The 14,089-nt window shown below is 44.3% G+C and overlaps 1 protein-coding gene across 1 annotated transcript in view; it reads right to left on the bottom strand.

Annotated features, from left to right (window-relative positions):
* The window catches only part of DPY19L4 (dpy-19 like 4), a 30,930-nt gene extending 21,968 nt beyond the window's left edge, over positions 1-8,962 (bottom strand). The window contains exons 1-5 of the mRNA XM_063327210.1: positions 8,523-8,962; positions 4,550-4,657; positions 3,448-3,572; positions 2,689-2,779; positions 814-935 (exon numbers count right to left, since the gene is read on the bottom strand). Coding sequence (XP_063183280.1) covers positions 814-935; positions 2,689-2,779; positions 3,448-3,572; positions 4,550-4,657; positions 8,523-8,658 — 582 coding nt within the window. The 5' untranslated portion in view covers positions 8,659-8,962. The remainder of the gene's footprint in view (positions 1-813; positions 936-2,688; positions 2,780-3,447; positions 3,573-4,549; positions 4,658-8,522) is intronic.
* Positions 8,963-14,089: the final 5,127 nt, after the last annotated feature.

Here is a 14,089-nt window from a genome sequence, read left to right as displayed (position 1 = left end):
TGGAAATGATTACTATTTACTATTTGCATACTGCTAACAGTGTGCTAGGTGCTTTACAAGCAGGTAAGTGACGGCCCCTGTTCTAGAAAAGTATGGAGCATGCTTTTATTTTGGGCTCAGGGAAAACAAAGCGGCGTGAATTAAGAGCATATTTCAGGACTCAGCTTGCTAGTGCCATGATTTTTGTATTGGCTTTAGCATGAACATTGTATGTGTCAGATCTAATAAATCTATACTGCAGTAAGATATAAAGTTCAAAGGACTACTGGAAGAAATTATGTTGGGGAGGAACTTAGAGAAGTAAAGATGTGGCAAAACGGTTCCAAACACAGAGAAGCATATATAAAATAAATAAATAATAATTAAAAAAAGATAAATGAGAAAGGACACAAGTATGCAGTGTAAGCAGAACAAAGCCCAAGTAGAGCAGAGAGAGACAAAAGCTTTATCTACAAAAGTGTTTTTCCCTTTTACCTATATGGGAATGAGTAGAGACAGGTACCACTATAATAGACTTCTGTACTCCAAAGGAACTAACTTTCCTGTTTTTAATGGATAGCACAGATACTCTTCACATTTCTACACAGTTTGTAGATGTAAAGAATTACAGACAGAAAAGTTTAGTGCATATAAACCCCCAAAATCTTATGCCAGAGACTGACCAGAATTGAGGAGAACCTGAACCTGGTGAGAGGCTTAGCTCAATTCATTCAACAAAAATTGCATGTATTTATTGTATACAGCATAGAAAGTCTCATACGCACCCATACACAACCATAATGAAAGCACAGAAAGTAGGAGAAATGCACATACTTCGCTACCAGATGCTTGATATAAAACACTAGCAATCAACTCTGGGTACAAAGTCATTTGCTGGACGGCATTTATCGTCTTCAGTGATACTGTCTTATTGTTGTGTGTCAACTCATAAACACCTATAGACAAAAAAAATACATTATTCTTGGAATCACTTAATACCGCTGTTCTTAAAAGAGGTGAAAGTGTACTCACAGGTAGGGGGAAACAGATTTGATCATTAAAGCTGCTAATTGATTCACCACTCCTAATTTTAAAGAAAGGAGAAATTTCTGTGACAGGTGCCATTCTGCCCTACCAATTTAGCAACACAGTTATTACCATTTTTTGATCTACCCTTTAAATAGAAGGCCCAAAACTAACCAGCTGAAGCATAGTCTTTTCAGTAACACACTGATGCAGCCCTGGAACCAGCTACCTACAGATCACCTTCACAGGAAGTTCTTAAAAAGTGAGACAAAGATCTAACAGGGATGAGAACAATGTATTAAACCTGTCTCCACAAAGACGTCAGATACGATGGCCTCGTCACCTTTTTCAGCCCTGCCTTTTTGAGACTTCTAAGAATCACTCACTTAACACAATACGCCTTTGTATGGGATTGAGATGAAATTGAAGCTGGTATACTTGAAGGATACATCATTCTGAGATACTATAATTAAAAAAAATCATTGCTTAGGACAACAAAGGGAAGAGGTAAAATAAACCAAATTAGAGAATGGGGGAAAAAAAAAAGGACAAAAAACCCAACAGACAAACAAGATTACTCTTTTCAGCTCTGTGCATATCTTGGTGTGTGGTCTGCAGTGGGCTCTCTCCAGGCCGAACCAGGTCCTGCAGGACTTATAACGGGGTTCAGCACAGCAATGATACAACTTTGAAAACTGGGTGCCCCCATAATACCTAGTAGACACCCGAGTCTGTCTGTTTGCAGAGGCAGCACGCCTGAATGAGGCAGTCCATCTACCCACATGGGTAATCTCCACAGAGATAATGAGGAACTGACTGTGCCAAAGACCTACTATATATTGCTGACGAGCTACACATCAGCCGGGCTGTTAACCAATAAAACTATACCTACAAAGTTTAACTGGCTTCAGATGAGGTTTCACGAGGGGACTGAACTAATGCAATGGCTGACCTCTGTGAGACAGGGTTGTTCACTCCTCCTTCTCTCCTGGAGTTCTTGCCTCTTCCCCACGTGAGGCCCAGGTGGCCTCCTGTACTCACTAAACTAGCACAAAAGCGTTCCATCTTCTTTTCATTGCTTTAGTTTTATGCTGGTTTAGGGACTTGGGATCAGTGAGCTCCTGAGCCAATGTAGGATAAAGAGCAGGAGCGCAAAGGGAGGAGAGACCACTGCCACCCAGTTTATTCTCCCTCCTGTTTTCTGTCCCCATCACTCAGCGCTCATCAACATCTATTCGTCAGAGTTAACAGGAGTAGAAACCTCCATCAGGGACAGGACTGAGCAGATCAACTCTTGACAGAAACCGTACCATCTTCTGACAAAGTATGGAAAACAGTCACTTCCATCCCCCGTTCCCAAATTAAAGATCAATTATGCTTACATGGCAAAAAATCCCCTATGTAGCATAGGCAAACCTAAAGAAAACTTCCATATGGGGCAATATGAGAGTAATAATCCTATTCCAGAGTATTGACTAAAGGCAATCCACTGGAATACAAAATAGTTGAATATTGTTTTTTAGAAGGCACTGAAAAGTTACGTCAGCATGCAGTGTTTAACTAATCTGACTGATATACCTATAGACGATTATAAAATCAGTCTCCCCAGTCTGCATGAGTTTTTTTACTGTCTCCAAAAGGAACAGGACTTTTCAAGGTTAATAAAATAAACGGGTTTTGTACCTCTTTCAAAGGAAGGAGCCTTTAGCAGTTCTTTATAGAATGAGTAATAAATGGCGCTGTCACCCTGAAATGTAATTTCTCGTTCAAGTTCCTAGAAAAAAAAATATATATTCACCTCCTGCAATCTCTTCCCATAAAAGACTATATATTTTCAGATAGACTGGTTTTGTAATACAGTACATGGTTATGACTCCACTGTACATCTTCGAAGTATTCCTCAAAACATTAATCTTCACAGCACCTCTGTCAGGTATATAATGCTCTCTATAACTTAGCAAACATGCTCAGAATCAGAGCAACTCAAAACCACATCATAAATCTGCACAAGATCCACAGGATCCTTTCATGTTCACAAACCTGAATTTCATTCAACTTTCCATACTCCACTCTACATAACACTGTTCTTCAAGAAAAAACAAAACAACAACAACAAAAAAAACCCAAACATGCGTTCCTGTTTTTTAGCTTATGCAATCCCAGTATGCTTCTTTTTTTTTTTCTCCAAATTTTAGAAAGTTATTTCAATGATAAAGGATGGCATGGAAAAACATATAAAAGCATAACAAGACAAGATTATTGTTAGTAGGAGAAACACTTTTAAAAAAAAAAGAAGTGAAAAAAAAGATACTATATCAAAGACAGGCCTGACTAGAACGACATGGGATTCTACAAGCAAGTAGTTCCAACCTGACATGGATCAGCTTTTATTTCAAGGACACAATTTGGCTTTTGTTTCAGTAGTTTAACTTTTTTCTTTACCTGTCTGCTGGAAAACCAGAATTTCCGTTCATGATATGTTGAGAGGTACACAGCATACATCATTCCGCTAGTGACTGCCGCAAGACAGCCAAAGAAAAGTTTCGCAAAACGCTGAATTAACATATCTGAAAAGGGACAGTGAAAAAGGTAAAATAGTCCAGACGACTTAGAAACAAACAGTATGCCCTAAATATGATTAATTTCTGAACAGCAAGTGAACTTAGTGGCATCAGAATTATCATACCATCAGCAGCACAGATACATCAAGAAACGGTTTGTTATTCCTGTCCTGCAGTTTTCTTTCCCAGTTGTTACCACTGCTTCATAGGATTCTCAGATAAAATACTGACACTACACTTCAAATTTCTCTCCATTCTAATGAGCTTAATTTTCAAATGAATTCCAAGAAGGGAAAGTGTCTTCCAAATAAACAGAGTGAACTCTAGATTTTACTCAAAAAACCACAAACTTCTTAAAGACATTAACAGAAAGAGGTGGCAATACCACATCTAACATCAATACTGAGACATTCTACTCTGCATTTGGTTTTTAAATATGAGAGGAACCAATGTGAACTTTACCAAACTCCTTCAATGGGTGTCTATTTCACCTGCAGCTCCCTCAGGTTAGTATGCACTCTTAACATTAAAGTTTTGGGTAGCATGGTGAGCACTCACCTAACGCTACACCTGGTTTTAGTTCTGTTTCTTGAAAAGCTGTAAGGACTTTCTGTCTGTTTGTGTTTCAGTACCATTACTTCATGCCTTTCAGCTTCCCAACCGAAAGATCATGCCAAGCGCAATTAAAATATTTGTTTGTACTCAAACAACAGTGAGATTCTTAACCCCTTTCCTCTCCCCCTTTCTCTTCCCCCCCACCCCACCCCCCAACCTGAAACAATCCAGGACAACCATTTTACTCTGCAATACATAAAATGCCATTATTAAAGAATTCTAATGTGCATGCCTGTTTTTTCTTAAACATTCAAAGATCTAATTCAAAATAAGCCTGTTATAAATTACTGTGCTACAAATATCTTCCCATAAAATGTAAAAGAATAATGAAAAAGAATCAGAAGTTGGCTAAAAATTCTGTAGCTTACATTTTGGCGATCTTCCCAGCTTTGAGTTTTCTTTGTTTCTCTCCTCTGGAGCCATTTTGTCAGATTCCGTGCAGTTTTGCTTCTTTCTCTGTCGCAGGTCTGCTGCCCCTGAAGACATTTTTTTAAGTTATTGCAACACAATACATAAAATTGCACTCTGAGAAATCCACACAGCAGCAGGTAACAGCCAGTTATTGCTACTGATTCAATACCACAGCAGATATATTTGACAAAAGACTCAATTAAAATATGTCATATGCCTAACCGAAATAAAATTGTAACAATACAGAAATCAATTCCTATGTTATTCCTTATAAAATCAAATGTTTTTTTTTTGAGGCCATACTCTGGGATTACCCAGAACCCAAACCGGAAGCTGACTGGTTTATTCCGTGATGAACGCATTACACAACTGAAGGAAGGCAGTAGTTTAGATAAGCTGATACAGACACTGGGAGAAATTGGTGCCAATTCCATTCTACTCTCATCCTGGTTTTATGATGTATAGTACAGAAGGGTACTACACACATTACTGTAATACAAAAACTGGGCTAGTCCATTGCTTTTAAACAGACCTGCCTGTTATTCATATGGTGAAAGCTTTTATAAAGCAACTAAAATACCACTTTTTTCCCTGTTTCCAGATCTACTGGAACTAAGCAGATCTATGAATTTTTGGTCTAACATGCAATTAAAAAGCCCAGTCTGCTAGGCCATATAGATCACATCACAAGACCGACGGCTTCTTTGGCTTCTGTTAAGTTTTCTGTAAACAGCATCAGTTAGAAGCCCTGGCCTATTTATTTTACAGTCTGAAAGGCAATAAAGCTGCTTCACAGAGTGAAAGTCTCCATACAAAAAGATTCATTGCAAAAAGTCTGTTACAATTACCATATTAAAGATGACACCCCACAACATTTATGTAATTTTAGAAGTGTGATGAAAATGTTTAAGTGGAAGTCACACTCCAGAATTTTTAGCTCTCCAGTTTGACCTACTGTCAACATTGCCTGACATTTTGTAGCCACTGATTTCCTCTGGGCTTAAACCAGCTCTTTCACAAAGCCATTCAACTTCAAACTTGAAGTCTCAATCTTCACATCCCACAACAAAGCTTTTAATTACTCGGTTGGATATTACTTCTAGTCTAAATCTGTCTACTTTTAACGCCCAACGAAACTAGAGATAGTAACATAAATAAACTGTTAAAGTGGTGTCTGCCTGTATCAGGACACCTGTTTTTGTGTTTTAACAGGGTTTTCAAAGCATTTTATAAATTATTCTGAGCAAACCAAGATCTCTATGATAACATTTTTCATGGAACAAACAGAAAATGTGTACCTTTCTAAACAAGACAAGAACTGGAAAGATATTAAACAAAACAAGGTTTAGGGTGTTCACTATCACATTATGTCAATCCGAAATGAAATATACACCAGTATCTCTTCATGTCATGCATATGAAGTTAATCAGCAAGGCAAACACGCAATTAAAAATCACTTGTACCACACGAAATAAAATGTGAGGAAAAAACCCTAGATCACCAGAATTGGCAGATATGTGCTTGGAAAGACACCGTCTGCCCTCGTCATTCTAGTTATGACTAGAGCAACAGCAGTGAGAACATTGGAGACATTTATTTTGCTTTTCTGATAGATAAGTGAGCCATATTAAAAGTATAACACACTTATAAAGTCTAGAGTTAGCAGCAGTAATAGAAAAGTCCCAAAGAAAGAAGAATTTAAAATTCTAATTCTGAAACAACTGTATCTCAGTCAGCAAATGATCTTCACCTCAGTTTTGAAGACTGCTCAACAGATTCCCCCCTCAAAGCAACAAAGAAAGATCCAAGTATGCTACTTGTTTCATTTGCACCTGCCTCAAACAAGAAAAATTGTGTTTCCACTTCCATGAATCCTTTAAATGGGCTGAAATGAGAGTCAAACAAGGTGACAACTAAAAATAATGTAGGATTTTGAACTGATGACACAATCTCTAGTACCTCTCTATCCAGCAAACAATTTTTCATCCAAGATTTCTTTCCAGTTCCTTGTAAGTTCCCAGTACAACTGTTTTCAACTCTTGTTTAGACAACATGCATTCCACTTATCTTTGTGTATCTATTGCAGAAAAGCATAACTCATTGCTCCTGTGTGACACTATATTAATCCACTTTTCGCCTGCAAATTGAGCACTGTCTGCAATTCTTGTGCTCTCATCTAAACAAGGATAAGACAGAGCTGGGAAACGTTCAGAGAAGGGCCACGAGGATGATCAAAGGTGTGCAATGGCTGCCATACAAGGAACAAGGATGCAAGTTGAGTGTGCCTCAATCTGGGAAAGAGGATGACCAAAAGAAACATGCCAGAGGCCTACAAGCTAGTGAAGCGCACAGACAGGCTGAATAGAGAGCAGTGATTCACCTCCTTTTCTAATACCGGAACAAGAAGTTATCAAACAAACCCAATGAGTCAGGCTAAAAGGAACCAGTTCATCGCACATCACCTTTATGTAGACCACTCCTACTCAAAGAATGTCCTGTAAACGAACAGTTTATACAGATTCAAGAGAAGATGGACACATTTGTGGAAGACAAACAACCTACTTAAATAAACAGAAATCATGTCCAGCTCAAAGTACCCCAGCTGAGAACAGCTGAGAGGCTGGTATATGCCATGGGACAGTACCACATATGCTTGTTTTCACAGAATCGCAGAATTGTAGGGATTCTGGAGGAAGGGACCTCCAGAGATCATCTAGTCCAGGGTCACCTAGAGCAGGCTGGACAGGCGGGTTTTGAGTTTCTCCAGAGACGGAGACTCCACAATCTCTCTGGGCAGCCTGTGCCAGTGCTGTCACCCTCAAAGTAAAGTTCTCCCTTATGTTGAGATGGAATTTCCTGTGTTCCAGTTTGCGCCCGTTGGCCCTTGTTCTGTTTCTGGGCACCACTGAAAAGAGTCTGGCCCCACCCTCTTGACACCTGCCCTTCAGATATTTACAAGCATTAATGAGGTCCCCTCTTGGTCTTCTCCAGGCTAAGGAGACCCAGGTCTCAGCCTGTCCTCATAAGAGAGGTGCTCCATTCCCTTGATCATCTTTGCAGTCCTCCGCTGGACTCCCTCTAGTAGTTCCCTGTCCTTGAAGGCCAGGCAAGTTTTCCTCTTGCATGTCCCTGGGTGCCTACTTGCAGTCACGTTTCTGCTGGTTTCCCCAAAAAAACTGAATGTCATCTCCCAGTCCCCACAAAGGCGGTTAGCACAAAACAGACCTGGAGAAAAAATGATTGTGTGTGCGGCTAAACGTGAGAGAGGAGACAAACTAAAACATAGAAACGGGGAAACGGAAGGGATGCCAGAGAAAAATCACATGCACGGAGGCATCCACGGAGCCGAGACGCTGCCCCGGGGTGCAACGGTGGGCAAGGGAACAGACCCCACGTTTCTGGGTCCCCATCCACCCAGCTTCCTCCCGCTTGGTGCTGCAAACGGTGGGCTGCCCTGGGCAGGGGAGAGGAGGCCTCGCCAGCGGGGCCCTGGGGGACCGCCGAGGAGGGATGGGTCCGGTCCGGTCCGGTCCGGCCCGACCCGGCACGGCCACCGGCCGCCGTGGGACCAGCCCTGCCGGGAGAGGCCGACCCCAGTCCCGCCGGGGGGCATTTCACCTTCTTCGTACGCGCGTTACTGCCCCTGACACAAAACCGCCAGCCCCGGCCGCAGCTCCACCGCCGACCTGCGCCCGGGGAAGCGGCCACGGCCCCCGGCCCGGCCCGGCCCGGCCAGGGGCCGCACCGACCTCCCGACCTCCCCGCCCCTCTGCTCGGCGGCCTGCAGGAGGCGGCGGCCCCGCCGAGGCGGCCGTTAGGCGCGCGCCCCCTCACACCCGGTACGGCGGCACAGGGCCGCCCGCAGCCCCGCCCGCCCCACCGACGGCGGAGGGGGATAAGGGTGACACACGCTCCGCCGGCCCCCCTCACCTTCCTCCATCGCCGGCCTGCGGCCGTCGCCCGCCGCCGGGGCCCCTCTCCGCTCTCTCCGGGGGGACGCCGCCCCACCCGCGCTTCTGCCGTCCCCCGCCTCTCGTCGGCCCCGGGGGCGGGAGCGCTCTCGCATAACACGGCGAGCGGAGCGTAGCGGCCCCTCGCTTCCTGCCGCTCCGCTCTTGCTCCCGCCGTCGGGCGCCTTCTCCAGCGGAACTGTGGCGGCAGAGCGAGGGGGGGCGGCCGGAGCGCGGCGGCCGCGTACCGAGGCGCAGGCGGCTGCGGGGCCCCGCTGCTGGCGGGGGAAGAGAAGGTAGAGGGCCTGCCCCTGCGGCTGGCACCGGGAGGCGCGAAGCTCCGGCCTTCTGTCAGCCCACCCCACCTCGCAGCCGCCACATTAACGTCTCACGGGCAGCGAGGTGCCGTTCCCTGCCGCCCCCACTGCCAGCCCAGCTCCAGAGGGACCGTGAGCCCTCAGAGGGGCCCACACAGGCTGCGGGGCCCTAATCATAGAATGGTTTGGGTTGGAAGGGCCATATAGTTCCATTCCCCCTGCCATGGGCACGGACACCTTCCACTAGACCAGGTTGCTCAAAGCCCCATCCAGCCTGGCCTTGAACACTTCCAGGGATGGGGCATCCACAACCTCCCTGGGCAACCTGTTCCAGCATCTCACCATCCTCACGGTAAAGCATTTCTTCCTAATATCTAATCTAAATCTCCCCTCCTTCAGTTTAAAACCGTACCCCTCATCCTGTCACTACGCTCCCTGGTGGAGTCCCTCCCAACCTTTCCTGTAGGCCCCCTTTAGGTACTAAAAGGCCCCTATAAGGTCTCCCCAGAGCCTTCTCCAGGCTGAACAGCCCACAACTCTCTCAGCCTGCCTTCATAGGAGAGGTACTCCAGCCCTCTGATCATCTTCGTGGTCCTCCTCTGGACATGCTCCAACAGGTCCATGTTCTTGTACTGAGAAGGACAGCTTGAATCAGAGCATCTCCTGTGGGTGCCACTCGCTCGGCGCCCCACTTACACTCTGTGAAGAGCCTCCCTCCGTGGGAGTGGCGGTCTCCCTCCTGCACGGCATGACCTGGAGAGTCCAGGCTTGCTGGTCATGCACCAAACTCTGGGTCAGCTGCAAGGGCCTGGTGAGAGAAGTGGTTGGTTGAGCCTCGATGAGTGCCTGCTTTGGGCTCCTTTTTGCATCATGGTGAACTACTGGAGCATGGTACCTGCACCCCACTGTCACAGAGGCTGTACAAATGCAGGACAAAAGGATGCCCCCATCCCCAATGAAGTTACAGTCTGCTTTTGTGAAAATGGGCGGTGTTTGGGTAAAGGGACGCCAGTGGAAGAACATAAGGAAGAGATGAAACATCCTTAGGCAGTGGAATAGGTGGGCATTTCAGCCTACCAGCCACCTAATTATTATCATGGTTACTGTCAGCACCCTGGCAAAAGAAGGATTTGGAGGGATGGGGTAATTTTGTGAATGTGAGCTGGGTATGCCTTCAGAGTGCAAAGGATAGCATGGAAAAGTGTTTTCTGTAACTTAACAAAAGAGCTGGGGAAGCCAGCATGTTCAGTGGTGGATGTGATTAGAGATAGTAGGTAAGTTAGAAGGGTGGGACTGGTGATGGAGGATCTGTAAAGTGAAGTTATGAACTTTATTCTTGAAATGACAACAGAGAGGGGTCCAAGGAAGAGATGCAAAGAATAGGATGATGTGGGTACGATGACCCTAATCTCCTACATCGTTTATTGCAGGAGCCCTTATGGGCTTTCCCAGTCAAGACCTTGTCATTTTGGGGAATCTGCAAAACGCAGTGTTCAGTTGCACCAATCCACAAGTAGTGATGCTGTGAGAAAGAGTATATTTCGCCCTAAAGTAGTAGCAGCTTGGATTTTTGCTGGTGAAAGTCCTGAGTTCTGACCATAACAATAAGCTGAGCTGATTATATACATGGAGCCAGGTTCATTGCAATATGGCAATCCCCTGATTTTGCAGCTATGGCAACATAAGCTACTTCTGTGCTGCACATGGGATGTCAGGCCAGGACAAAGGCTGGTGCTTTCCCTGACCACTGCTTGGGGACACACCTCAGGAGGTCTCGCTGAGAAGGAGTCTTGCTGCAGATGACACCTGAATGCTTGATTCTTGGGTTAGGATTGTCAAGGACAGAAGTTCTCACCCTGCCATGCGCTGAATCTGCTTGCAGATCTCTGCGGTGGGCACCAGCTCAGGCCTGAGTTGGCTGCTTGGGCCGTGGCGGGAATTTGTGTTTTGGTGGTTGTCTGCAGCCCTGAGGAGGGCTGGGAAGGACCTCCAAGGCTTGCCCAAACCTGCTGTGCAGAGAGGAGATTGAGACAGCTGGTGCAGGACCCAGCCCAGGGGAGGGTGCTCCCAAGCAGCGTGTCTTCCAAGGAGCACCATATTGTCTCCTTCCCAGTGTCTTGGGGACACTCTAGGGGATGGACTGAGTATGGGCATGGGCTTGAGTTGGCAGGCAACCATTCAACAGACCACAGATGTAATACTGGTAGCTTTCAGCATGGGATTTACCTCCACTCATCGTCAGATGGTCAGGGTGAGTTCTTTAATAGGTGGTATATAGAGCCCAGTGCATTAAAAGTGTGCTGAGAAGCTCTAGAGTCTACAGGACAGTGGTCTTGACAGAGGTAGTCTAGCAAAAGCTGGGAGGGCTGGGGCAAGACCTGATGCTTAGCTGTACCAGCTCAGATTGTTCTCTGGCTTAGGTCAGACCTGTAGTGTCAAAGGTTGGAAATCTCTCTAATGATCCAGGGCACGTGTGTGTAGGTGCACCAAGATTCACTATCAGGGCACAGACATCGTTCCCTGTGTAAGTGCTCTGTGCTAAATTCTGCCACCTTTTGGCGGAGTCTTGCCCTGAACATGAACTGTCAGATTAGGATTGTCATCTCTGGGAGCGGGTTGGCTTCATCCGAATATTGAAAGATTGCTGAAGACACCTGGCCATTTGCTAACTAATGGTTTAGAAAAAATCCAGAGTGAAATAGCTGGGAGGTGGCCAGGATCTGTGCTGTCTGCATGTGTGTGTGCGGAGGGAGGGAGTTCCCCAGGCATGGTCTGCCGAGGGCTGTGCTGTCTGGGCTCAATTTTGGGTCGGAAGGCTGTGAACCCGGCAGCTCTCAGCAACTGCCCCTCTCCGCTGCAGGACTACATCTCTGAGCAGAGCGACTGGGTTTATTTAATCCTCTCAGGAGCAAAACATTGGAGGAGCTACTGAAGAGGTTTATGGCAATCGCCCCGTGGGGACCACATGCCTTCTGACATGCCTTCTGACGCGCGGTCAGGCCAATGGCTGATCAACTGCTGGAAAACTGATTTGGTTACTTGTCTAGCAGCTGCAAGGAAAAACTAAACCAATTTGTCTGTCCTATTGGAGCGTAAAATGAGATTTATAAGTTTCCTGGATTTTTTAATAAAATCTAAAATACTTCTGCAAATGTTGATTTATTGGATAGTTAAAAGAGTTGCTTATGTTTTTAATGATCCATAAATTATCCATTGCTATTTTAATTTAATTGGTTTTGATCTGGTTTATTTTTTCATAACTTGATTCAGTTGTACATTACCAGAATGTGCACAAATAATCATTGCAATCAAAACAACGATAATGATTTTAAGTATTTTTACTTAGACCACCAATACATGGACAGGAATAAAACAAATGACTGCTCCATTGTGCTCTAAATTTTGTTTTTTATTAAGCCTTCTTCGTACCTGCTCTTTCCTACGGTACCTTGCTACATTTCTTGCGCAACTCCAGTTTTCTACTGATGCTCCAGCATGTGGATCATCCCACACCTTCAATTCAGTAGAAATATAAATGTGCATCAAGTTATTTACATGCACAACTGTACAGATAGTAGAAAAGTGAAAAATCCAGCCTGCTCACTTAATTTTCATTTTTTTTCCAAGGTCTTCTGTGGAAAAACTGCACATTTGAAGGTGGGAGAACCAAAAATCATCTTTCATGCAGGTTTCTTTCTCCCAGAATGAATACGCTGAAATACTTTTTAGACTAATGTTGAAAATGTTATTACTGCTGCACCTCAATCTTCTAAAATACTTTCTGTTACTAATATTATATGGAAGTTATTTAATTTGGCAGCTTATTTATGTGCCCTAAACATTGTGCTGTAATACATTACAATGAATAAATATAGGGATGTTGTGTTCTTTTTCCAAGCTTTCTCTGTACAAACATGCATCACGTATCTGCATGATGGCATTCCTTCTCTATTTACATATTATTTCTAAGCCCTACAGACATAACTTTCCCTTTTGTTTACAAGTCCGTGATATTGATGCTCTCTAGTTTAACAATCTTTCTCTCTTTGAGAGATGTCAGGAGGCAAACAGACACAGATGTACCTTAGTATAAAGCATTAATACTAGATATATTTGTCATTACTCAAAAGTAAAAAATCTGTACTTGTTTATGATGTAAACAAACCAATTTATGTTTTTATACGTTAAAGATGCCATGCCTAAAATTTTTTGTAAAGTTTAGTTTCAATAATCAGGTAACGACTGCAGATATTTCATTCGTTCTCCTGATCTCAGCCTTTTGTGGGGTTAATTTTCTGGCTTCTAACTTACGGTTCTGGATGATCAGTATCCCAAGGTTTTGCTTATTTTAATTATTTCAGATCCTTCCCTCCTCAAAGCTGCGTGTTCTACCAGGATGTAAAAAATACCGCCTACATGAGTGTTCGCGGGACCAAAGTTTTGCACTGTGCTCTCCCGCCTGATATGGGGAATGCAAGGAAATAAGTGGGGGATGTTGGGGGATAATGACAATATAGAAGCATTACTTAAAACTGGGCCTAAGTAGTCAGAAACACAAACCATATAGAACCTTTGGGATTTTTCCACCTATTTAATTCTCTTCCTACTTTATCTCAGCACAGCTTCCAGTGCTTTTGATTGCTTCGACTCCTGCCTACCTTGACCAGGATATCAGTGAGTCAGGTTCAATTGTCATCTGCTTCATTGTAAAACTTGGTCAATATCCATTAAATCAATGGACCTGAGTTAGATTTGTGCACTGAAACCGAGTTGGGGACATGGAGACATGCTTTGGCTCTGTTGTCTCTTTGCTTCAACCCGCTGGTGGTAAATCTATGTTTTGATTTCTACTGGGGCCTTTGTAATTTTTTTTTATGCTCCCCCCAAACGGAAGACACTAATGATGTGATTACCACCACCATCTTCCTCTTCTCTTGTCTTCTACCCCGCCTCTTGTATTTACCATGGCTTCAGTGGTGTGTTTTCCAATACTGCCCTTGAAGCAGCATGAGATCCTGCACGTTCATTTTCTTTACTTCTTCCCGTCACTCCAGACGCTTCCCTGTAATCTAGAACTAACTCACAAATCAGCCTGTGTTTAGGTTTGCCTTATGCTGTACAGCCTCTCATCCTGTCCACTTTCTCTTCTACTTCCCTCTAACAACCCCATCATCTTCTCCATCCCTTTTTTGTACCACTTTAAATAATTCCTCACCCTTCTTTGTGTTTT

The sequence above is a fragment of the Chroicocephalus ridibundus genome, chromosome 2 (assembly GCF_963924245.1).
Source record: "Chroicocephalus ridibundus chromosome 2, bChrRid1.1, whole genome shotgun sequence".
Lineage (NCBI taxonomy): Eukaryota > Metazoa > Chordata > Aves > Charadriiformes > Laridae > Chroicocephalus > Chroicocephalus ridibundus.
Note: the sequence above shows the minus strand (reverse complement) of the source record. Positions and strands in the feature narration are given on the sequence as shown.